The sequence below is a fragment of the Carcharodon carcharias genome, chromosome 33 (genome assembly GCF_017639515.1).
Source record: "Carcharodon carcharias isolate sCarCar2 chromosome 33, sCarCar2.pri, whole genome shotgun sequence".
NCBI lineage: Eukaryota > Metazoa > Chordata > Chondrichthyes > Lamniformes > Lamnidae > Carcharodon > Carcharodon carcharias.
In genome coordinates this window covers 15,013,745-15,040,768 of record NC_054499.1, presented here as the reverse complement: position 1 = coordinate 15,040,768, position 27,024 = coordinate 15,013,745, and the positions used below count along the sequence as shown (strand labels likewise).

The 27,024-nt window shown below is 46.9% G+C and overlaps 1 protein-coding gene across 1 annotated transcript in view; it reads right to left on the bottom strand.

The window, feature by feature from the left end:
- Positions 1–27,024, bottom strand: part of LOC121272256 (zinc finger CW-type PWWP domain protein 1-like) — a 50,843-nt gene that overhangs the window by 7,334 nt on the left and 16,485 nt on the right. The window contains exons 7-10 of the mRNA XM_041178785.1: positions 22,962–23,052; positions 20,598–20,665; positions 14,264–14,327; positions 12,030–12,173 (exon numbers count right to left, since the gene is read on the bottom strand). Coding sequence (XP_041034719.1) covers positions 12,030–12,173; positions 14,264–14,327; positions 20,598–20,665; positions 22,962–23,052 — 367 coding nt within the window. The remainder of the gene's footprint in view (positions 1–12,029; positions 12,174–14,263; positions 14,328–20,597; positions 20,666–22,961; positions 23,053–27,024) is intronic.

Here is a 27,024-nt window from a genome sequence, read left to right as displayed (position 1 = left end):
GTCTGGTTGATTGACGCTTTTGTGCTTGTGCAGTTGTTAGAGAAGCTGTTTTTTCTAAAGAAATTTATGAATGGTTGTTTTGTGAAGCACTTTCACGCTATTTTTATTCATTAACGGGGTGTGGGCATCGCTGGCTGGGCCAGCATTTATTGCCCATCCCGAGTTGTCCTTGAGAAGGTAGTGGTGAGCTGCTTTCTTGAACCGCTGCAGTCCATGTGGTGTAAGTACACCCACCGTGCTGTTAGGGAGGGAGTTCCAGGATTTTGACCCAGCGACAGTGAAGGAACGGCCGCTATATTTCCAAGTCAGGATGGCGAGTGACTTGGAGGGGAACTTCCAAGTGGTGGTGTTCCCATGTGTCTGCTGCCCTTGTCTTTCTAGATGGTAGTGGTCATGGGTTTGGAAGGTGCTTTTGAAGGAGCCTTGGTAAATTCCCGCAGTGCATCTTGTAGAAGGTACACGCTGCTGCTACTGTGTGTTGGTGGTGGATGGAGTGAATGTTTGTGGATGTGGTGTCAATCAAGTGGGCGGTTTTGTCCTGGTGTCGAGCTTCTTGAGTGTTGTGGGAGCATCACTCATCCAGGCAAGTGGGGAGTATTCCATCACACTCCTGACTTGTGCCTTGTAGATGGTGGACAGGCTTTGGGGGGTCAGGGGATGAGTTACTCGTCGCAAGATTCCTAGCCTCTGACCTGCTCTTGTAGCCACAGTATTTATATGGCTGGTCCAGTTCAGTTTCTGGTCAATGGTAATTCCCAGGATGTTGATAGTGGGAGATTCAGTAATGGTAATGCCATTGAATGTCAAGGGATGATGGCTGGATTCTCTCTTATTGGAGATAGTCTTTGCCTGACACTTGTGTGGCATGAATGTTACTTGCCACTTGTCAGCCCAAGCCTGGATATTTTCCAGGTCTTGCTGCATTTGGACATGGACTGCTTCAGTGTCTGAGGAGTCGGGTGTGGTGCTGAACACTGTGCAATTATCAGCGAACATCCCCACTTCTGATCTTATGATGGAATTAAGGTCATTGATAAAGCAGCTGATGATGGTTGGGCCGAGGACACTACCCTGAGGAACTCCTGGCGTTGTTACTAAAGGGTTGATTGGTTCTGTACAGAGTGCATATTAGTGAATGGGCATAGAAGTGCTATGAGTTGGCATGGAGGGCGTGAGGGGCCATTGAGGGTGGGTGGGGGCATGGGTTGGCATGAATGGGGCATGGGGACTGGATGGGAGGGTGAGTGGATATGAGGGGTGAGGGCTAGAAAGCCTGATAATTAACAGAACAACTGGGACGACGTCCCAGTGAACTGAGCCTTTTAAGCAACCAGCTTCGCCACTTGGCAGCACCTGTGGCCGCCTCCGATCTGTGTCTGGATCGGCAGGCCCGATTCCCTCCTGCACCCACCCCCACCACCCCCATTGGATAGAAAATCGCACCGTCCGGGGCACTTTTCCAGAGGGAGGTGCCCCATGCCAGCAAATTTCCCAGCACGAGCTACCTGGCCTGATAGTGAAAATCCAGCCCTTTGTCACAATTTGTTTATCTGCCTATCTTTGTATTATCAGCAAATTTGGCTACGATATAGTTGGTCCGTTCATCCAACTCATGAATATAGGTGTAAGTAGTTGACGTCCCAGCATTGATCCCCGTGGCACGACAGTTTGTCAACCGAAAAATGATCTACTTATCCCGACTCTGTTTCCTGTTAGCTAGTCAATCCTCAATCCATGCTAATAGATCACCACAAACACTGTGGGCAGAATTTTTCGTGCTGCAGGTGGGCGCGTGCCTGACCCGATCAGACATAAAATCGCACGAGATAACAGCTGGCGGACGGGCGAATTGGCCAGGCAGCCTTTACATTTTTCGTCAAACCTCATCCAAGGGCGGGATGAAACCTCCATTATGAAATAAAATAAAAATAAATATCTGTGGACAACATTTTTATGAGGTACATTTTCAGGTGCTCGACTGCGATGCATGGACATTTTTTTTTTGCAGCTTCTTAAACCTTTATTTCATCATTTGAAGGTCTGCAGCTCCCTGAGGCAGCCTTCAGGGAGCTTTCTCGCAGCACCCACCCGCGCGCCAGGCTGGTCCTTTAGGGAAGGAAATCTGCCAATCTTGCCCGGTCTGGCCTGCAGGTGAATCCAGACCCTCTGAAATACCTGACCAAGCCACTCATTTCAAGGGCAATTACGGATGGGCAACAAATGCTGGCCTTGCCAGCAACACCCACATCCCATGAAAGAATAAAGAAAAAAAAAATCTTCTTATGTGGCCCGTGGTCAAATTTTGTTTGATAACACTGCTGGGAAGCACCTTATGAAGTTTTAGGAGCACAGGAACTGGAGAAGACCATTCTTCCCCTCAAGACTGTTCCGCCATTCAATAAGATCATGGCTGATCTGTGTGATCTAATCCCATATACCCATGTTTGACTAATATCGCTTAGTACCTTTAGTTAACAGATTTAAAATTAACAATTGATCTAGCAGCAAACGCCATTAGCAGAAGAGAGTTCCAAGCTTCTACCACCCTTTGCGTGTGGGAGTACTTCCTAACTTCATTCGCTAAAGGCCTGGCTCTAACTTTTATACCTTCCCTACCCCCCCACCCGAGTCTGAGACTTCCTAACCAGAAGAAACTGCTTCTCTCTCTCTTATGTCAAAGGAGCTATATGTGATGCTGCTATTCACAAACGTTTGAGCACTGCGATTTGGGGCAATTGATGACAATAGTGTCAGTTATGCTACTTGCAATGTTAAACGATAGCTAAATGATTGCTTTTGAGCACACTTGATGCCAAATAATGGCTAAATGATCGCTTTTTGAGTACAACTGATGTCAAACGAGTGCAAATGAACGCTGTTGAACGCAAAGGATGCAAACATTTTTGGACAGGAAATGCAAGATGTTGCTGATGTCAGGAAGCAGTCGTCATCCAAAAGGTAGTTGAGATCGGGAAATCTCTCTCAAAAGGCTGTAGTGGCTGGGGGGTCAATTGAACGTTTCAAAACTGAGATAAATGGATTTTGCTTTGTGAGCGTATGAAGGGATATGGAGCAAAGATTGGCACATGGAGCTGAAGTGCGGATCAGCCATGATCTAACTGAAGGGCTTGCGGGGTTGAATACTCTGCTCCTGTATGCTCCCATGTTCCTATCACCTAAAATTGGGCAGCAGCAGCAGGACAGAAACTCCAGCCCTTGGCAGATGCTGAAGCTGATTTCAGTTAGGGTGCCACAACTGTCTTTAACACCCTTGGGCAAGACGGGGGAGAAAAATCTGTAAAATGACATCCACGGCCAATCAATGTTATGTTGTAAACTGCCATTTAACGTTTCATGTTATAAAATGTTACTCCTGTTATAAACTGTGCACCTCCGGAATTTTCCATGCCCGCTAGCATCGGGCATGTTCGGCGGCGTGAGCGGACAATATGACGAGAAGGCCAGAAATCGGTTTCGCGACGTCGTGAAGCCAGTTTGCGATCGTCCGCTCAGTCTGTCGATGATAGTGGGAGGGGCCAGTCAATGTTTCTCTGTTATTTTCCATGCACCAGTGCGTGATATGTAGCGGATAAGGATCTGGCCCCTTCTACGACTCCCTCAATGACCAAATACGCTCTTTGCTCAGGTTCCCACACTTTTGAGTGAGTCACCGGAGCAACCACAGCCTTGCAAAACCATTTCCCAGAAATCATTCAGTTGCTGAGAGGACTGAGCTTGCCTGTGAACAACTTAAATTACACAACCGGTTCTGCCGAAGGGTCAAGACGACTCGAAACGTCAACTCTTTTCTTCTCCGCTGATGCTGCCAGACCTGCTGAGTTTTTCCAGGTAATTCTGTTGTTGTTCTCTGGATAACTAGTCCAGCAACATTACCACAATGCCACCATCTCCTTTAGGCTCTAGTTTAATATAGGTCATAACATGGTGAAAATGAATACATTAGCACCACTATTAAAATAGCAGATGGAGGAATTTGGTGGGAACCAGTTCAATATTTGTACGCTATCTCAAAGCTTAAATTCCCAGAGTTGTATAATTAGGGATGTTGGCTCAGATGGGAACAATGTACTATTTCAGGTAGTGAGGTGAGTTAATAGATGCGTTACACTCCGTTACAAGGGTCACTGGAAGAAGATAGGAGGAGAAACTGTGGCTGTTTCTCCTTTCCTTAGCCTTCAAATACCTCCATATAGCCTCACCTGGAGCAGATAAACTTCCTTGTGCTGGAAAGTGTTACTGAGTGACAGGCAGTCTGGGGGATGAACTCTGGGCTTGCTGCTTTTCAGTGTAGAATTTCTCAATTTACTGGGTGACCTCAAGTTTCAAGATTATCACAGAATCACACAGTGCAGAAGAGGCCCTTCAGCCCATCGAGTCTGCACCAACACGTGAGAAACATCTGACCTACCTAATCCCATTTACCAGCACTTGGCCCATAGCCTTGAATGTTATGACATGCCAAGTGCTCATCCAGGTACTTTTTAAAGGATGTGAGGCAACCTGCCTCCACCACCCTCCCAGGCAGCGCATTCCAGACCGTCACCACCCTCTGGGTAAAAAAGATTTTCCTCACATCCCCCCTAAACCTCCTGCCCCTCACCTTGAACTTATGCCCCCTTGTGACTGATCCTTCAACGAAGGGGAACAGCTGCTCCCTATCCACCCTGTCCATGCCCCTCGTAATCTTGTACACCTCGATCAGATCACCCCTCAGTCTTCTCTGCTCCAACGAAGACAACCCAAGTCTACCCAACCTCTCTTCATAACTTAAATGTTTCATCCCAGACAACATCCTGGTGAATATCCTCTGCACCCCCTCCAGTGCAATCACATCCTTCCTATAATGTGGCAACCAGAACTGCACACAGTACTCCAGCTGTGGCCTCACCAAGGTTCTATACAAATCCAACATGACCTCCCTACTTTTGTAATCTATGCCTCGATTGATAAAGGCAAGTATCCCATATGCCTTTTTCACCACCCCACTAACATGCCCCTCTGCCTTCAGAGATCTAATGGGCACAAATGCCAAGGTCCCTTTGTTCCTCAGAACTTCCTAGTGCCATGCCATTCATTGAATACTTCCTTGTCAAATTACTCCTTCCAAAGTGTAACACCTCACACTTTTCAGGGTTAAATTCCATCTGCCACTTATCTGCCCATTTGACCATCCCATCTATATCTTCCTGTAGCCCAAGACACTCTACCTACTGTTAACCATCCGGCCAATCTTTGTGTCATCCACAAACGTACTAATCCTACCCCCCCGACATAGTCATCTATGTCATTTATATATATAAATGACAAATAATAGGGGACCCAGCACAGATCCCTGTGGTACGCCACTGGACACTGGCTTCCAGTCACTAAAGCATCCTTCTGTCATCACCCTCTGCCTCCTACAACTAAGCCCATTTTGAATCCACCTTATCAAATTACCCTGTATCCCATGTGCCTTTGCCTTCTTTATAAGTCTCTCATGTGGGAACTTGTAAAAGGCTTTGCTGAAATCCAGATAAACTACATCAACTGCACTACCCTCATCTACACACCTGGTCACCTCCTCAAAAAATTCAATCAAATTTGTTAGGCATGACCTCCCTCTGACAAAGCCATACTGACTATCCCTGATCAAACCTTGCCTCTCCCAGTGGAGATAGATACTCTCCTTCAGAAATTTCTCCAATAGTTTCCCTACCACTGACGTGAGACTCACTGATCTGTAGTTCCCTGACTTATCTCTACAACCCTTCTTAAATAGCGGAACCACATTAGCTGTTCTCCAGTCCTCTGGCACCTCCCCCAGAGGTTATTACAGTAAGAAGGTTGAATTTGAGTATTGTCAAAAAAGAGACATGCTGTCTAAGCTTTTTGTCTTGCACTCAACAGGACAGATCGCAAGGTTACCAACAGTAAAGGGAATAACAATTTATATTGCATGAGAAGAGAGTGCTGATTGGTTGGCAAGTGAATTCTGACGGTTAGAGGCATTGCCATGGAGAATGCAGCAGGGAACAGTTAACTGCCAAGCTATTGTTCAAATTCAAACCAGGCAGGTCAACTCTGAATGAATGAACCAGGAAATGACATTCCCCCAAGCTTTTGTTCAGTTGAAAAAGATGAAATGGGTGGACATCCTCTTTTTTCCCTACTCTTGGCTTCTCCAAGTGATTATTCCCAGTCTTACAGTGTGTTTTTGGTGCCGCTGGCTCAGCCAGCATTTAATACCCATTCCTAATCCCCCATGAGGAGGTCGAACCGCTGCAATTCCATGTGGTGTAGGTACACCCACAGTGCTATTAGGTAAGGAGTTCCATGATTTTGATCCCGTGACAGTGAAGCAACGGCGTATAGTTCCAAGTCAGGATTGTGTGTGGCCTGGAGGGAAACTTCCAGGAGCTGGTGTTCCCATGCATCTGAATAGGGGAAAGAGAGCTTTATTGTGGAGCGAGCGCCAGCACAATGGACTAACTGGCCTCATATGCCGAAATGTCTATTGCTCTAACCCCTTTCATTATTGTTAAGTGCCACACACCCATTGGCATTTTTATCAAAAGAACTATCATGGCCCTTCTATGGTCCTTTACTGCTCTTGCCCTTCTCGGTGGTAGTGGTCACAGGTTTGGAAGGTACTGTCGAAGAAGCCTTGATGAGTTGCTGTAATGCAACTTGTAGATGGTACACACTGTTGCCACTGTGCATTGGTGGTGGAGGGAGTGAATGTTGAAGATGGTGGATGGGGCACCAAAGAAACGGCTGCTTTGTGCTGGATGGTGTCGAGCTGCTTAAGTGTTGTTGGCGCACTCAACCCAGGCAACTGGAGAGTATTCCAACACACTCCTGATTTGTACCTAGTAAATGGTCGACAAACTTTGGAAAGTGAGGTGAGTTATTTGCTGCAGAATCCCTAGCCTCTGACCTGATCTTGTAGCCACAGTATTCATTTGGCTGGTTCAGTTCAGTTTCTGGTCAATGGTAATCCCCCAGGATGTTGATAGTGGGGGATTCAGCAATGGTAATGCCATTGAATGTCAAGTGGAGATGGTTAGATTTTCTCCTGCTGGAGATGGCCATTGCCTGGCACTTGTGTGGCATGAATATAATTGCCACTTATCGGCCCAAGCCTGAATATTGTCCAGGCCTTGCTGCCTATGGACAGGGACTGCTTCTTATCTGTGAATGGTGCTGAACATTGTGCAATGATCTCAAAGATCTCCACTTTGGACTTTACGACAGAGGGAAGGTCATTGATGAAACATCTGAAGATGGAATTAAAAGTCTAATGATGACTCCTGCAGCGATGGGTGGAATCATCCCAGATTTGCGCTTAGTGTGGTAGCGGGTAGGAAAAAGGACGTTTTACCCCCTGGCCGCAATGGCAGGTTTTCGCACCAGATTGTCCCAATTCCGCCTCATTAATCACGCATTCCCAGGAAACACACCGTTTCACTGGCGGGTGGCCTCTGACAGAGCAGCTGAAGATGGTTGGGTCTAGGACCCTACCCTGACGAACTCCTGTAGTGATGTCCTGCGACTGGGATGATTGACCTCCAATAACCACAACCATCTTCCTTTGTGCTACATATGACTCCAACCAATGGAGAGTTTTCCCCCTGATTCCCATTGACTTCAGTTTTGCCAGGGCTCCTTGATGCCACACTCGGTCAAATGCTGCCTTGACATCAAGGGCCGTCACTCTCACCTCACCTTGGGAGTTCAGCTCTTTTGTCCATGTTTGGAGCAAGGCTGTAAAGAGGTCAGGAGCTCAGTGGCCCTGGAGAAACCCAAACTAAGTATCAGTGAGCAGGTTATTGCTGTGTAAGAGCCGCTTGATAGCACTGTCGCTGACCCCTTCCATCACTTTGCTGATGATAAAGAGTAGACTGATGGGGCAGTATTTGGCTGGGTTGGATTTGTCCTGCTTTTGTGGACTGGGCATACTTGAACAATTATCCACACAGCCAAATAGCGGGACTGGTCCAACTTCAATAACCATACAGAATACAGAACTATACGGTACAAGAAAGGGGCAATCTGCCCTATCGTGCCTGTGCCAGCTCTCTTATTAAAGGGCTATTCAATTAGTCCCACCACACCTACACCTCACCTCACTTTTTCCCCATGGCCCTGTAAATATTCCATTTTAAGTGGAGATCCAATTCTCTTTCAGAGGTGTTCTCACTGTCCCTTGTGGCAGTGCATTGCAGATCACAACAGCTTACAATATAAAAAGAAGTCTCATATCTACACTGTATTTTTTTGGCAATTATTTTAAATCTATGCCGTCTTGCCAGTGGAAATAGTTTTTCCCTATCTGCTCTAACAAACCACTTTGCTTATACTAATGTATCCCATGGTTTAGTACATTAAAACAATAATTCTAATGCCTCCTTTATATTTCTAGTACAATTAATCTGAGTTTATGCCCTCTTGTTGCCAATTCTGTAGCTTGTGAAAATAATTTTTTTCACTATGTCCCTCTCAAGTCCTTCAAAAGATTCTGAATCTCACTTTCCCCCGTGCTTAGCAAGTCCCTGCTGCTGCAGTAAGGCAGGATGATGCTACAGTGGGCCTGGATTAGGGATGGGTTAACAGTTCCTGCATGGTTCAATCTTCAAGCAGTGATCCTTGTTTATGTGGATGCAGGGCGAGGATAAGAACGGTTTGGCAGTGAAGCCCCATACAGTTGAATAGCCTGTCAAACCCCAGCCATTACCACTGCTGCCGGAGAGGCGGTGGCGTAGTGCTAAGGTCACTAGACTGGTAATCCACAGACCCAGGGTCATGCTCTGGGGGCCTGAGTTTGAATCCCACCATGGCAGATGGTGGTATTTGAATCCAATAAAAATATGGAATTAAAAGTCTAATGATGACCATGAAACGATTGTCGTAAAAACCTATCTGGTTCACTAATGTCCTTTAGGGAAGGAAATCTGCCATCCTTACCTGGTCTGGCTTAGATGTGGCTCCAGATCCATAATAATGTGGCTGACTCTTAAATGCCCTCTGAACAAGGGCAGTGAGGGATGGGCAATAAATGCTGGCCTAGCCAGCGATGTCCACGGCCCATGAACAAATAACAATATTTAAAAAAAGCTAGGCGCACGTGGCAAGAATGGCTGCTTGGGTGGTGTGCTGGAGGGCTATAGCCGTATCTGTTAAGTCGTACTCTTTTGAAGGAGTGGTGGGGAAAAAGGGAAAATTAAAAAGGAAAAGAAATAAACGTGTTTTATTTAAGGGTGAATCTTCTGGTTTTGAAAAAAATCGAGCCTTGAAGAGAGAGAGAGAGAGAGAGAGAAGCAGATCCTTATAAGAGAAACTGCAATAGAAATAGAATGTCCAGCACAGAAACAGGCCAAGCCCCACTGTTACGCCAATGTTTATGCTCCGCATGCGTCCCCTCCCATTCTGTGTCCATCTCACCCGTACCAAGTTACCTTTCTCGTCAATTAAAAAACTGGTCACAAAAACAGAATTCAGCCTCAATAAGCACGACCACCGCTAAACACAGCCGTTGCCACAAGGTGCTAATAAAAAGGGTGATTCTAGGATTCTCAAGTCACACTTACCAACCCATTATATCTATTTCTGATGCAGACCAGGTGAAGCAAAGTGGATTTCACATCATTACAGAAACCCGTACGGAAGTTTTCATTTCAGCAAGCTCACGGAATTTGAAAATCGGATGGATTCTACAATAAGTGGGCGATCTACTCCACCAGATTACTGCCCAGACCACAATACACCATTATGTCACGCTGAAAACAACTTCACCTACATCAATGCTCGACACTAAAATGGGCGCTGCCTCTTTCAAAATGACAGCTCGGCCTGTCAACAATTTTTTTAAAATTCATTCACGGGATGTGGGCTTCACTGGCTGGACCAGCGTTTATTGCCCATCCCTAGTTGCCCCTTGAGAAGGTGGTGGTGAGCCACCTTCTTGAACCGCTGCAGTCCATGTGGTGTAGGTACACCCACAGTGCTGTTAGGGAGGGAGTACCAGGATTTTGACCCAGCGACAGTGAAGGAACGGCCGATATATTTCCAAGTCAGGATGGTGAGTGGCTTGGAGGGGAACCCCCAGGTGGTGGTGTTCCCTTCTATCTACAGCCCTTGTCCTTCTAGATAGTGTGGTCTTGGGTTCGGAAGGTGCTGTCAAAGAAGCCTTGGTGAATTCCTGCAGTGCATCTTGTAGATGGTACACACACTGCTGCCACTGCACATTGGTGGTAGAGGGAACAAATGTTTGTGGGTGTGGTGCCAATCAAGCAGGCTGCTTTGTCCTGGACAGTGTCAAGCTTTTTGAGTGTTGTGCAGGCTGCACTCATCCAGGCAAGTGGAGAGCATTGCATCACACTCCTGACTTGTGTCCTGTAGATGCTGGGCAGGCTTTGGGGAGTCTCGAGGTGAGTTACTCAACGCAGGATCCCTAGCCTCTGACCTGCTCTTGTAGCCACAGATATTTATATAAAAACAAAAAAACTGCGGATGCTGGAAATCCAAAACAAAAACAGAATTACCTGGAAAAATTCAGCAGGTCTGGCAGCATCGGCGCAGAAGAAAAGAGTTGACGTTTTGAGTCCTCATGACCCGTGACGTCAACTCTTTTCTTCTGCGCCGATGCTGCCAGACCTGCTGAGTTTTTCCAGGTAATTCTGCAGATATTTATATGGCTGGTCCAGTTCAGCTTCTGGTCAATGGTAACCGAATTACTGATATAAAAAAAATTGTGTCGCTGTCTGCACGTCCTTTTCTTTTGGAGAACGGAATGCAGTATGGAAACTGATTTGTCATGGACATGAAACCAGTAACAGGGGTAGACCTTAAAGGTAAATAAATGAAAGAGCTGTGCTGTAGATGCCAGGCTGGCACAGGGAATTAAAATGGTTGCTTCTTAATTTACTGACTGCACTGGGGGTTCATGACAATTCAAACCATTTACATTAGATTCTCCTAATTTATAACAGGAAATTACTTATAATGTTCGCCTACTGTTGTTGTAAAGGGAACCGCTGAACCAGTTCTAGAACATTCTCAGATGCGCACGCTGTCTCTTCCTGCCCACACAGCAATAAGTGGAGAAGTGAGGAGGAGAAGGAGGACTTCAGGAGGCCACAAGCAGCGGGTCAGCTCACAGCAGGAGGGACTGGCCCAGACCAGGGGCAGAATTTTACAGCCCTGTTTCACCACTGACTTCATGCGGGAACTTAAAATCCCGCTGCCGTAAAATTCTGCCCCAGGCAATGGGTGGATGACCTCAAGGTGGGGGGGATTAACGCAGGCAGCAGGGATGCTCACCGCCTCCCACCGTGAGGCTGGGAGAGTGCAACAGCCTCTTCCCAGGAGGAGAGGAACTGAGGCTCCTTCACAACAGGAGCCATGGGGAGTAAGGTCACCTCGCTGCAAGGAAAAGGGATTCTATCAACATGCACACTGTGTGATTGTGACACTGACCATTTGATCTCGCTTGGGGAGTTAAGTTTCGGGAGGGAGCAAGATACAGTGGGCAGGTTGTCATCGCCCTAAGACCCATCTGTGAGCTCAAATTCTCTATTTGCATAGTTTTTGACTGCAACGTTTTGTTTCTTCTTACGAACAACATCCTTCAGTCACACTCCCCTTACATCCCCTGATCAGCATTGTATTTTTTTTTTTGCACACGCTGTCCCATTATTTTGACCCACCTGTCCATCAAGATGCTGCAAAGGTTGAAACTCATACCTTAACGCAGCTTGGGCCAATTACAGGGGAGGCCAGTGATACCTGCCTAAAGAGCTTGATGATTACAGAACAAGGCCAAATGGTAGTATTATTTTACGCTCGCGGATTATTTTTAAGGGTTGGGCCTATTTTAATGGGGGGCACAGGGATGTCTCCGGAAGAGCCTCTGCAAATTTGCCAAAAGTATTCAGCACGTTTATATTCGCCTTCTTTGCGTTATTACATCCCAGTCAGTGTTGCGCCTAAGCCGCAGCCCAGTGACGGATAACTTCTATTCGGCTGACCTTTCCGACTGTCCCCAGCGCTGTCCCTTTTCACCGTGGGATCTCTAAACCGCTTGGGCTGATTCGGAAATGCCTTCCTCACGAGCTGTAGTGGAGATTCCTGTTTCCTCTGTCTCTTTGGGCCAGCGCTGATGCCATGGCCGCCTATGTTGTAAAATTATAGGTTGTTAGTCAGCGCACTTGCAGTTGCAATAACGGGTAATTATGAGGATTTCCCAACACCACCTCCCCCACCCCCCACTGCCCCCGCCACCCCCCACCCCACCCCACCCTAAAGATAGTGGGGTGAAGTTAGGCGAGATACAAAATGGGCAGTGATTGAGGCTTTTGGAACGGCTGGTATTCAGTGCTTCATTGGGACTGGAAATCAAGTGGGATGTTTAACTGGTGGCGGATGTGCTTTGCAGCTCGCCCAAGCTGGATTTCACCCCAATGTGTCCTTCTGGGGTTTGGCTCCACAAGGATGTCCAGCCTTCTGGTAACCCACCTCAGCGACCTTTCTTCACGGCTGAGCCTAGAGAGTTACGGGCAAAGGAGTTTTACTTTTCAGTGATCGCCTGGGGAGCACTCCCACGCCCTGTTGTTTCAGCTCTCCACCTTTATCCAAAGTTGTCCCAACGTGATTAATTCCCGTGAGGCCTTCAGGGGTTTAATTCATTTGCACAATTCTCACTTGAGTCAGGCCTGCAGGTATCTGCGTCAGGAAAACTAATATTTATTCTTGGCTCAAACATTGCTAGTTCAGACTGAAGCCTCCGCACAATTACTGTGCAAATGAATGGAGCTGCTCCTAACCTACTCTGTCACCACTCCATACGTAGTTGCTGCGATGGCAACCATAGTCTTGTGTCACCTGGGGCAGGATCATCAGCAGAAAAGCAAAAAGGACAGAAAGAGGGGAAGAAATTACAGGGCCTTTCACGGCCATCCCAAAGTGCTTTACAGATAAATAAACATTTTTGAAGTCTGGTCACCATTGTAATGTAGAAAACGCAGCAGCCAATTGGCACACAGCAAACTCCCACAAACAGTAACGTGATATTGGTTAAGAGCGAAACATTGGCCAGGATACTGGGGAGGAACCCTTTGCTGTCTGAATTCTACTGTGGATGTCTACCTGAGAGAGCAGACAGGGTCTCGGGTTTACATCCACCTGAGAGAGCAGACAGGGTCTCGGGTTTACATCCATCTGAGAGAGCAGACAGGGTCTCGGGTTTACATCCACCTGAGAGAGCACACAGGGTCTCGGGTTTACATCCACCTGAGAGAGCAGACAGGGTCTCGGGTTTACATCCACCTGAGAGAGCAGACAGGGTCTCGGGCTTACATCCACCTGAGAGAGCACATAGGGTCTGGGGTTTACATCCATCTGAGAGAGCAGACAGGGTCTCGGGTTTACATCCACCTGAGAGAGCACACAGGGTCTCCTGTTTACATCCACCTGAGAGAGCAGACAGGGTCTCGGGTTTACATCCACCTGAGAGCGCAGACAGGGTCTCGGGTTTACATCCACCTGAGAGAGCAGACAGGGTCTCGGGTTTACATCCACCTGAGAGCGCAGACAGGGTCTCGGGTTTACATTCACCTGAGAGAGCACATAGGGTCTCGGGTTTACATCTACCTGAAAGCGCAGACAGGGTCTTGGCTTAATGTCTCATCAGAAAGACCTCCAAAAATGCAGTGTCCCCCTCAGAATTGCACAGGAGTATCAGCCTAGGTTTTGTGCTCAAGTGGATAGGGATAATAGGCACTGCTAAGTGCAACAGGATTATTCTGGGTTCCCAGGCTGTTTTTGGAGCTGTTGACGACCTCACCTCCCCGCCGCCAGCCTCACCCACTGTCTCATTATTATAAGGCTCTTCTACACTGGATAAATCGGGGTCATATAAGCCCAGCACCCATACACCAGCAATGCCTTTTGTTTATGCTGCTAAATCAGTCATCGTTTCTGGCCACATTAAGGTAGCTGTATTTAGGAGGGTAAATGGTGCGGCTGGATGGGATGGCGGAGGAAGCTCCCTTATGGATGACAGTCTCTTATAATCAAAACTCTAAGAGTCATCTGTGCAAGGATGATTCAACAACTCTCTTGACTTCCCCTGAATCAGGACTTCCCGATTTATCTTGTCTTCTACTCTCTTCGACCCCGGTTGTGTCCCCCACCAACGATATTGGCCCTTCACCTAGGTTTCTCAACATACCATAAACATTTATTAAAAAAAAACCGCACTTCCCTTTTTCCTTTCTGGCTGTCAGCTGATGGGTTTCGGCCACAGTAGGCTCCTTCTCTGCACAGTCCTGGAAGCAAAAGTACATTGTGTTTTGTAAATAAACAGGAGTTGAAATGACCAAGCATGAAATGGCATGCATTTGTTAAGCATTAATGTGTGACGTTCCTTGTTATAGCTGGCCTTAATTATATCTCAAGGAGAGAGTACAGCAGTGTTAGGCCCAACTGGGAATCATCAGATGAATTCCCACAGGTTCCCATAATTAAGAATCCCCACATGCTACTCTGGATAAGTTACTTACTGGCTTATCCCTTGGGTAGCTAAGCTATTCAGAACAGCAATATCCCAGGGTCAATCTGAGTTCCGTATTGAGTTAGTTGGCAGTGAGAGAGGGAGCAAATATAGATGGGGAATATCAATCAGGATTCCCTATTTCTGATCACATTCCAGGTGAAACAGCGTGCATATAGCTGAGGGAGGAGGCGCACATTATTCTAGCCAACTAAATATTAAAGGAACACTTTTTGAAAGAACGATCAGAAACTGGAAGTCAGTTAGCTTTGTTGGCTGGATGGATAAATGTGAATCAGATTAAAGCCAACAGGATGGCATTCAATTCCCCCTTCCGGCTGAGGTAGGTAGACTCAGGGCCTGCCTCCTTGCCCTGCCCATTGTAAAAAATATCATGGCACTTTGCTGTGGCTTGTTGAATAATCAAGAAGGATCTGCCTTTGGGCAGAGAATTAAGGAAGGAGCAGAAATTAATTTTCACATGCGAATGCAAAATTTGATGCTGGTGACAGATTTTTATTTTGCGTAATACTTATGTTTTTCTCCCTGTCTAGTTTTATGTCACCTTGTTGTAAAAGTGCTGACTTATGCTGGAACGCAGTTCCACAGGCACCCTCCAATACCTCGCCCAAATGCACAACCTCTGTGTGTAAACTAAAACAGCCTGTGTGAGCACACTGCAGATCGAGCCTAATCCTGTCTTCACCCTGCTTGCAGCAGAGGTTGCTGCCTAGCCATCGGGAGTGGGAACTCGACCCAATTTTACTCCTACACTCCCAGCCAGAGCCACTGATGTAACTGCCCTGGCTGAGACCACTTAGCTCAGCCAAGACCAAGGATTAAACATGGGACTTTAAAGAAGTGTGAACAGCTCAGGACTGCACCAGATCCATTAGGTCACTGAAGGGGATAGAAGAACAGTCACTGCGCTCCAAAAGTACTTCACTGTCTGAAAGCCTTTGAGACACTTCAACAATGTGGGAGTGTGTATAAATATGAAGAATTTTTTAATAAACTTGAGGTATCAACGTGCATCGTCACATTTCAGCTATGTGCACTAACCTTGCAATCCGTGTCCATGCTGACAACTGAAGGGCAGATTATACCTCCCAGATGGGATGGCGACAGGACATGTGGGCTGCCCATTAATGCAAGGGCCGCAGCAAGGTCCTCCTGTTTACTTGAAACAGGCTTCCAGAGGCAGGCCTGGAAATCCCCTGTCAGATGAGTCTTGAGAGAGCGCGAGAAGCTTGGGGAGGGTTTTGTGGGTTGGGAAGGGACGAGCACCCAGGGCCCAAACGTCCTTTGTGACGGCCTGGAGAGGCAGGCTGTTAAAATTACACTGGAACCCTGTCTGTGATCCCTGATTTGCATGATATTCATGCGGCTTCCACATGAGTCCTGAACTGCCCGGAAAGCCACAATGCGAAAAATAGCAACGGGGCAGAAAGTGAGCGATCTTAACTCCCCTTCCACCTACGCAGTCAGAGGGAGCTAAAATCCATCCCCCCTTTCAGTACAAAAGACAGGACCTCTGCCTAAAAAGTACATGAAAAGTAAAATACTAGGGATTTATTACAAGAACTGTTTATGGATTACACAAGCTTAAACCCTTGATTAGATTGCGATCTGTAACTGATTTCTGGGTATTAATTACTTTGCATATAAGCCATCTGAATCCCACCAGGTGTCCAACTATTTTGTATGTAATCTATCCTAATTCTGTGATTAAATTACAGTACGCTGCTCATTTCCAGGTATCCAATATTATTCAATATACAATCCATTTGAACTCTGCGTTAAATGAAACTTTACCGCCAGTCACTCCCCAGTCATCAGTTTCCCGCTCCTGAAGCCCCATCAAAGCAAGTCCTTGTGTTCGCTACCTCCCACACTGCCTCCATTTCGCTGGCCCTTATGCCTGGAAACAGCTTCATGTTTGGCTATACATGTTCATGCATGAACGCATACTTGCCAAAATCTTATAAAACCTAATGCCCTTCCCCCTGTGTCCTGAGGTGCTGACTCTTGTTACGGTACAGCTTAACAAATGCCACTAGCCCATCAGTGCTCCATCAAAATAGCTTTTCATTCATTTTCAAGCTTAGGCAGTAACTGTTGCTGCTGTTGTTAGCCCTACGCTAAACTAATCAATTGCTGTCCTGGCTTGCTTCCCACCTACCACCCTCCATAAACATGAAGCTGCCCCGCAACTTATCTCGCACCGCGTCCCGTTCACTTGTCATGCCCGCGCTTGCTCACTTGCATTGATCCTCGGTCTGGAAATGCCTCGGTTTTTAAAATTCTCATCTGTCAGTTCAAATCCACCCCCCCCCCGGCATGGTCTCGCCTCCCTCTCTATCTCCGTAGTCTTCTCCAGCCCCGTCGAGCTCCAAGCTTTCCGCAGATCTTCCATTTCTACCCTCTTGGCATCCCCTGTTTCCTTCACTCCACCATTGGCTGTCTAGGTCCTAAGTTCTGGAATTCCCTCCCTAAACCTCTCTGCCTCTCTCTCTCCTCCTTTAAGACACTCCTTCAAGCTATAGGTCACTTATCCTAATATCTCTTTATGTGGTTTGGTGTCAAGGTTTAACTGATAAAGCTCTTGCGGAGCGCTAGGGGACATTTTACAATGTTAGAGGAGATAAACAGTTGCTTGGTAGTACAGAACTTGAGTACTGCTGAAAAAAGACATTTTGTCGAAGCTTTTCATCTTGCACTCATCAGGACAATCACAAGAATACCAATGTCAGGGGAAGCAACAACTTTATATTTTATGAGAGAAGAGTGCTGATTGGTTGGCAAGTGGACACTGATTGGTAGAGGCATTGCCATGGAGAATGCACCAGTTAATGGTGACTGACAGTTAATTGCCAAACACTGTTTGAAAATTTAAACCAGGCAGCTTGACTCTGATTAGTCAAGGCATTGCCCTGAGGAATGAACCAGTGATTGGCCATCAAGTGGGTGATCCATCTCAGCCTCCTCTGGAGGTCCCCAGCATCACAGGTGCCAGTCTTCAGCCAATTCGATTCACTCCACGTGATATCAAGAAACGGTTGAAGACACTGGATACTGCAAAGGCTACGGGCCCTGACAACATTCCGGCAATAGTACTGAAGACTTGTGCTCCAGAACTTGCCGCGCCCCTAGCCAAGCTGTTCCAGTACAGCTACAACACTGGCATCTATCCGGCTATGTGGAAAATTGCCCAGGTTTGTCCTGTACACAAAAAGCAGGTCAAATCCAACCCGGTTAATATCACCCCATCAATTTACTCTCAATCATCAATGTAGTAATCGAAGGGGTCATCAACAATACTTTTAAGTAGCACTTGCTTAGCAATAACCTGCTCACTGATGCCCAGTTTGGGTTCCGCCAGGGCCACTCAGCTCCTGACCTCATTACAGGCTTGGTTCAAACATGGACAAAAGAGCTGAACTCTTGAGGTGAGGGGAGAGTGACGGTCTTTGACATCAAGGCAGCATTTGACCGAGTGTGGCATCAAGGAGCCCTAGCAAAACTGGAGTCAATGGGGATCAGGGGGAAAACTCCGCTGGTAGGATTCATACCTAGCACAAAGGAAGATGGTTGTGGTTGTTGGAGGTCAGTCATCTTAGCTCCAGGACATCACCGTAGGAGTTCCTCAGGGTCGTGTCCTCGGGCCAACCATCTTCAGCTGCTTCACCAATGACTTTCCTTCCATCATAAGGACAGAAGTGGGGATGTTCGCTGATGATTGCACAATGTTCAGCACCATTTGCGACTCCTCAGATTCTGAAGCTGTCCATGTCCAAATGCAGCATGATCTAGAAAATATCCAGGCTTAGGCTGACAAGTGGCAAGTAACATTCGCGCCACACAAGTGTCAGGCAATGACCATCTCCAACAAGAGAGAATCTAACCATCGTTGATGTTCAATGGCATTACCATCACTGAATCCCCCGCTATCAACATCCTGGGAGTTACCATTGACTAGAAAATGACCTGGACTAGCCATATAAATACTGTGGGTACAAGAGCAGGTTAGAGGCTAGGAATACTGTGGCAAGTAACTCACCTCCTGACTCCCCGAAGCCTGTCCACCATCTACAAGGCACAAGTAAGGAGTGTGATGGAACACTCCCCACTTGCCTGGATGAGTGCAGCTCCCACAACACTCAGGAAGCTCGACACCATCCAGGACAAAGCAGCCTGCTTGATTGGCACCACATCCACAAACATTCACTCCCTCCATCACCGACACACAGTAGCAGCAGTGTGTGTACCATCTACAAGATGCACTGCAAGAATTCACCAAGGCTCCTTCGACGGAACCTTCCAAACCCACAACCACTACCATCTAGAAGGACAAGGGCAGCAGATAGATGGGAATGCCTGGAAGTTCCCCTCACCATCCTGACTTGGAAGTATATCGTCATTCCTTCACTGTCGCTGGGGTCAAAATTCTGGAGCTCCCTTCCTAACAGCACTGTGGATGTACCTACACCACATGGACTGCAGCGGTTCAAGAAGGCAGCTCACCACCACCTTCTCAAGGGCAACTAAGGATGGGCAGTAAACGCTGGCCCAGCCACATCCCATGAATGAATTTTTAAAAATTGTTTAGCTGAAACAGGCACAATGTATATACATTTTCTTTCTGTCTGCAAAGGACAGGGCCCTGTGTACTAATACAAATGTAGCTTCCAGTACACGCAAATGCACCACACTGCGAGCCCAGCTGACAAACTTAAATTGATCGTCAGCATATTTTTTTAGCACACAGAGGATTATTTAGCAAATGTTGTCCAATCACAGAATCACATCTAATGTTGGACTGTGTTTTGAGTTATGCAAACACAGGCTGGTTGGGTAACCTTGCCCATTACAAACAGCAGAAGGGGCACGCTACTTGATATGATCCGCCAGTCTTTGGGACGTCCGGCCTAGCATCACACTGACACTTTCTTTGGATCTTATCCGTGTATGCCGTTATATTGCTTCAATAGATGACTGCACCATAAACAGTACCTGTTTGAAACACGCCCGCACCATAAACTCACTTAAGTATTTGCGGTTTGGCAACGCAATTAACAATGCCACTAAACACCAAACCAATCTCTCTGACCGTGTACTCTCAGGAAGTGAGGAGTCTGTTCTTGCGCATGGTTTCGATTTTGGTGCGCCTTCATCCCAAATCAAACGGGAAGCGGTATTTTCTGAGTTCGAACGCCTCTACTTGCAACTATCACACCACAAACCAGCATCCATTGAGGATGCTGAGTCTTTGAAAGCGTGCCAGCTGATCTTGCGTATGCATATTGCAGGATTCTGAACCACCTGTCTGATTTTCGCATTCAACGCGCACGCGCTGTGAGGCCTTAAGACCAACCCGGACATTTAAGATTGTCATTTGGGCTCCGCAGTGCGGCACATTTGTGTGTACTGGAAGCTACATATATTAATACACAGGGCCATGTACTTTGCAGACAGAAACATACATTGAGTCTGTTTCAGCTAAACAAAATAAGTGATAACCATTCGCTGGTTCATCTTCAGGGCAATGCCTTGACCAATCAGAGTCGAGCTACCTGGTTTAAAATTTCAAACAATGCTTGGCAATTAACTGTCAGTCACCCATTAACTGGTGCATTCTCCATGGCAACGTCTCTACCATTCAGTGCCCACCTGCCAGCACTCTCTTCTCATGCAATATAAAGTTGTTGCTTCCCCTGACAATGGTATTCTTGCGAATGTCCCAATGAGTGCAAGACAAAAAACTTTGACAAAATGTCTTTTTCCAGCAACACGTAAAGGTGATACATAAATGCAATTAATTGTATTCAGCCAAGTAGGGGCATCACAACCATATTCAAAGTGTGCACTTTCCAGCAAGGATCAATGAAGTGTGACCAAGAATGAAAATTATTGTTTTTTTCCTTCCCTTTCTAGCCCAGGGATGGCAAGGTCCAACTGTACTGTTCTGACAGTAGCCTCGCTTTAGATCAAGTAACTTGGCACAGATTAGTGCCCTTCTTGGTCTGGACATTTTACTGAGACCTACCTCATTCCAGATATCCTCTTTCTTCCCGAGCTTAGGTCTTTTTGCGTCCTTGATATTGCAGGGAATCTCTGAAACAAATGCAATGATTTCAACACTGATACTTTTGCACATGCAACTGTATAGAACAGATAGTCACATTCAAATGGTGTGCATGATCAGTTTGCCTTCCGACTGGCAGATCTCAACTCCTATGTCGCTAACCACTCATGGAAGGGCTGCTGTGGTTGGGAAATAGGAGCACTGTGTCCATTTCTGGTCACCATGACACAGGAGGACATCCAAGCCTTGGCTGCCAGCACAGAGAAGAGACGAGGTTGGTTCCCAGTGTCAGGTGCCAGAGTTACGAGGAAAGGGCCAGAAAGATTTGGGCTATTCAGCCTTGAAAAGAGGCACCTGAGAGGTGATCTCATAATAAGATAGTTAAAGAAATGTGATGATTAAATCCTGAATAATACTGATTTGATTTTTCACAGTAGGACAATGGGACACAGGTTCAAACTGGTGTGAATTCTTCACACAGGAAGTAATCGTAGAACCACAGAATTGTTACAGCACAGAAGGAGGCAATTCAGCCTGTCATGTCTGCACTGGCTCTCTGAATGAGCATGCAACTAGTGCCATTGCCCTGTCTGCTCCCTGTAACACTGTATGTTCTTCATTTTCTAATAATCCAATTCCGTCTTGAATGCCTCAACTGAACCTGCCTCTACCACGCTCTCAGGCAGTGCAATTCAAATCCTAATCAATCACTGCATGAAAAAATTTCTCCTTATGTCACTGCCGCTTGTTTTGCCACTTAGCTTAAATCTGTGCCCTCTCATTCCCGATCCTTCCACCAGTGGGGACGGTTTCTCCCTATTCTATTTTGTCTAGAACGCGCATGATTTTGAATACCTCTATCAAACCTCCTCGCAATCCTCTATTCTCCAAGAAAAACAGTTGCAACTTCTCCAAGGTCAACTGATGGAATTGACTTTGGAGTATGTAGTGGAAGTAAAAACCCTGGACTAATTTAAGAACTAACTGGATTCAGCACTGGCAGGACTTCAAGGGAAATCTTAGACAGATGAACCAAGCTGGGCTTACTGGCCTTTCTCATCTGTAGCTATCTTGTAGTCCCATGAATTCTGCTTATAAGTGAGTCTGGCTGAGCATTGTCTCCCTTATACTCAGCCACAACAAGTGTTCTGTAAATGGGCTTATTTTTCACATGTAATTTACAGTAACATAAAAATGCCAGTGACATTTGGGGTAAATATTCTGATCTGAATGTTATCTGTACCTGCATTTTAAACATAGACAGTGAACGGAAACACCAGTCTACAGTAGCACTGTGGTAGAAAGTGGACTTCCTTCTATGATTTACATTCCTAAAATGGGTGCAATGAGCTCCAATTTCGAGGACCAACACCCAAGGGTGCCTGAAATACATCTGACCTGAATTTGGATGGGATGATTACTCAGGTGTCTCTGGCCCGGCCCCCTTGAACCTATTTACATATGTAAATGCGGGGCCGAACGGCCATCTTAGACCCTCTTTGGAAACTGGTAACCTGAGCAGTAGAGCAGGAGCCTGAGCGGCTCTGGTCAACTTGGGCGTGAAGAGGGCGAGGGCAGGCGGTGAATGATTTCAAAAGGAAACCGGAAGGTCACTCCAGAGAAATAAATCTGCAGGATTACGGGGATAGACAGGGGGAAATTGGACTGAATGGATTGCTCCACAGAGAGCTAAAATGGATTCGATGGGCCGAATGGCCTCCACACACCCGCCACCAAGAAGATGAAGCTCGCCATCTGCTTCTTAAAGTCCTGTGGCTCTCCAGCACTCCTGCCGGACCCGATTGCAACACCCCCCCCTACCCGACCACCTTCCACTACCGCTTCCATCCGCCCCCACCGTCCCTCCTCCCTACCAACTATCCTCCCTCCTCCCTTCCCGGCCCTCACCTGAGGCCACCGCCAATGAGTCAGGCAGCCTGACAACGTTTCACGCCAGAGGCCATGATGCTGCTGAGGTTGCCACAGGTGCTGGTATCACAGCAGGATTACACAGAAAAAGCCTGAGGACCAATTTCAGGCCTGCCTCAGGCTTCCTGGCTCTGGGTGCATAGCCACCACTGTGCCCCAAACCAGGCACCGACAGATTCAGCGCCAGTGTCCCTGCTCTAAGGTGCGTTTGTCTGTGCTTTATATAACATTCTGATGCTGTGTTAATGTAACAACGATTGACTTCAAAATGGTGCATTTTTAAATAGAATCTATTTGTAAAGAAAGCATTTGTCAAAGAAAATAGTATCTTCAAGTTGTCCCAATTGTGTTGGAGAAATTGTGAATTAGTCAAATATAACATTAAAAAAAAATTACCCAGTGATTCCTGACTGGAATTGTCTTCAGAAAGTTCAGTATCTCCATCTCTCTTGTATCTGACAGCAAAACCAAAGTGGGATATTCGGTCCTGCAAAATAAAATAATCATGAAAAGCGAAATGCTTTCGTAGCTGCTGGGTGCCGAGGTGGGCTGTTTAAAAGGTCTGCCTTGGTGCAGTGTGACTTTGTCCCAATGGAATGAAAAACACACACGCCCTCTGTCCATCACCCCTCAGACATCCTTCACCCTCCAAACACTCCCCATCCAATCCACCTCGTGTCTCCCAGCCACCCCCATGCCAAGCTTTACCATTCCATCCACCCCCTATGTCCCCATGCCAAGCTCTGGCCTTCTACCCACCCCCTCAGGCTCCTCATGCCCTCTATGTCAAGCTTTGCCCTTCCACCCAACCCCTCAGGCCCCCATGCCAAGCCCTGGCACTTCCGTGCAGAGATCAGAGAGCCTGAGCTATCAATCAAACAATGCTTGGGGAGCAGCTGATCTCGTAATTAATAGCTGACTAGGCCCTCAAGATAGTCTCTCTGATCTCAGAGGTCAATTTCACAATGTTTGTGACATAACCTAAGTGGTTTCAAGTATGTTGTGATTTTTGAAATTTCGAAGAGACTGGATGATTGACACTTTTATTACCTTGCCATTCAAACTTCTTTTCATAGGAGAAATTTTTCAATGGGGCACATTTTCTCAAATATATTTTTTTTACCAGATCCCACTATACACTATGGTGTTCCTTGGTTCTAGAAAGTCTTTGGCCATGAGCTTGGCAGGGGGGCATGAAGGGGCAATTGGAAGGGCAGAGCCTAGCATAGGGGGCATGAGGGGTTGGTGGAAGGGCAGAACCTGGCATAGGAGGCATGAGGGGTTGGTGGAAGGGCAGAGCCTAGCATAGGGGGCATGAGGGGACATAGAGTGTAGGTGGGGAGGTAACTTGGCAGAGGAAGCATCAGAAAGACCTTTTGAACTTACCATTTAGAAGGGCCACTCACGCACACTAGGGTTTACGACTCCTCTAAGGGGCCGTGAGCCGCGGCTCTTTAAAAAACCTGGCCCGACTCCATGAAAATTGCGGAGGAGTAGGAGATTCCTATCCCTGCAACGGGGCTGGCCAGGTTGGGAACGCTCGGTGCGGGCTTCTGACAGGAAGCAGCCTGCACCCTTTAAACCACTCCCAAAAATCGCACGGCCCAGGAGGGGCGGGTCGAGAATTGTGGAATCAGAACCCAGTCGCCATTTTTAAAGGGCTCCCCAGTCTATCTGACTCGGTGAAAACCCAGGCCATAATCTCACAACAAACACACTCGTGGCACAAGATGCACGCCCGCACTGCAAACTCATTCCCACACCGCAGATGCAGCCCTGAGATGTGAACAAATTTACACACCACCCACTATTACACTGCACAACACTCGCACCACAAGCACATTGTGACACCACACACATTTCCACATGTTCAACACCAAAGATGGGCTCTCAAAGCCAAATGCATGCATGACCCAAACAGATGTCTGGGGCCAGATTTTCATGTCCCAAAAAAAGTGGGGAATGGGTGCGGGGATCAGCAAAACTGAGGCTGTGGAACAGGAAATTTTTTTATTTCCCCCTCAAAAAGAGTCCCTTGCAAACTCCCCATAGGCGGGAGGAGGTTCGGGTTAGGTTCAAGGTTGCGACCCCGCATGCACAGCCTGTGTCGCCATTGACAGGCCTAAGGGAAATTTTTACTTCATGTCCCACAGTATTTTCATCAGGTGCAGGGGTTTATGAAGCCTTTGGAAAACCCGCTGCGTAAGAAAATTCAGGAACCTTGGGGGAAGCCTGCTGAGGAGCATTCTGACAGGTAAATGTTAAATATTTTGGCAGCTTCAAGTGTCATTATTAGATGCTGTCTTATAAGTTAGATGGATTTTCACTGCAGCGATTGACTCTAGGGCTCTGTCCTGAAAGGTAAGTTGACCATTACATTGACCAGCATTGGATGAGTGTTGAGATGCATTGGAGTACTTTTCCCATTGAAAGAAGTCACTTGGCAGTACAGAACTTGAATATTGCTGAAGAGAGACATGCTACCAAAGGTTTTTGTCTTGCACTCATCAGAACAAATACAAGAATGTCAAATTTAAAACAATCAGAACAATTTATACTACAGGAGAAAAGGATGCTGATTAGTTGGCAAAAATCAGCCAAATCTTTTTGGCTGAGACATTGCTATGGAGAAAGCAACTGGGAACTAGAGACTCCTCCAATGCAGGGTGATTCAAAAAGTGCCAGTGCAATGCCAGGTATGTAGGCCATAGTCCCAATGATTGACTGATTGAATCAAAAAGAATGTTCCTTTGTTTGTTTGTAATAGGCAGAGTACAGACCGTAATCAACACTCCTCTGCTTGCTTAGCCCAAAGGAAAACATCTACTGTTAAATGTGATAATGTGATTGGGCAGCACTAATCAGTTAGTGCGCTAATAGTTACACGAACAACCAATTTATAATAATCAGTTAAGCACATAACATGGCTGATTTACATTTGCTAGAAGCAAATAGATTCATACACAGGGACCCATTCCCTGCAAACAAAAGGAATATGTTCAAGCCTTGCAACTTTTGTGAATTACCCGGGAGCTTGGGGGTCTATAATTCCCCGCTGCTTTCTCCATGACCACACCTTGACCAATCATAGTCAACTTGCCAATCAATCAGCTTTTTCAACTGTAGTATAAATTGTTATGATTGCTTGAGATTTGGCATTCTTGTGTTGTCCTGATGAGTGCAAGACAAAAAGTTTCATCAGCATGGGGTTTTGGGAGGGCATGAAGGGGGCATGGTGGGTAGGTGAGGGGAGTGAGGGCGAGGAACATAAAGACGATGTGGAGGGCTGGGCCAATGCCCCAGTGAACAGAGGCAAACCTTCTAACCAGCCCGCCTCAGCAAAGCACTGCTCTAACACTGTCTAGGGGGCAGCAGACCTGAACCTTGTCCACTATCAGGAAGATTAATAATTGTCATAATGTTATTGGAATTTATTGTTAAGTAGAGTAATAGTGGGGTCTGTGTCTATGCCTATGTGTGTGATTTAATTGAATTAAAGGCAGCTGGTCTGAAGGCTTTGATGTATTAGAAGATAAGCTAGGTTTGAAATGTTAAGTAGATAAACATAGGGGTAGACTAGATTGATTTCAAAGGGGGGGTGAAATGTGTCACCTAGCCAGGTTAATTTCAGAATCAGTGGGCAGAATTTTTCACTCAGTGGGCAGGCGCGCACCTGACCCACTCAAGTGTGAAATAACGCGCGTTGACGTCAGCCAAGCGTGCCAATGTCAACACGCACCCTCGTGATAATTCACTCGGCGGGCGCATGAGGGAGACAGAGACATGCCCGCCATTAATTAAGAGGCCAGTTAAGGCCCTTGGTACACCAACTGTCTCCAAATTTACATAGCCCATGCAACGGGTAGGCCATAATTCGCAAAAGCTCATCCACAGCAGGGATAAGATGGGTCAGCAGCATTGTCAATGTGAGTAGTGAGGAGTTTTGGAGATCGTGTGCTGCTGGTTGCTTATGTGAACGGGACAGCTTCATCTCGGTTCAGAGCTGCATTTTCATCATTTCTAGCCTTTATTTCAGGATCATTGTTGTCTTCCAGGCCTCCAGAGGATTCTGACTATCTGGGCCCTTCCAGGTATCAGACAGCCTTCGCTTATCCTGGTAATGGGGCTGTGGTCTCTGCTGGAGGCACCTTCTCTGAGGAGGAACAGAGGGGCGGAAGGGAGAGGAGACCAGGTGTCCCAGTGCAGCTTCCAGGGGAGCGGCCTGTGGGAGGAGAGGTGCAGGTACAAGGGGAACAGGGCCAGCTGGCAGTTCAAGGCGGAAGGGGCCACAGAAGATGGTACTATCCCGCTGCCAGGATTTACAGGTGGAGATGTAGCTACCTCATTATTTCTGAAGTGCAATGTCAAAGGAGGCTCCATCTCTCAAGGGAGACAGTGACCTCCATTTGTCAGAGGATCGGGCCTGAGGTCAGGTCCGACTGTGTGGGCGGACACCCAA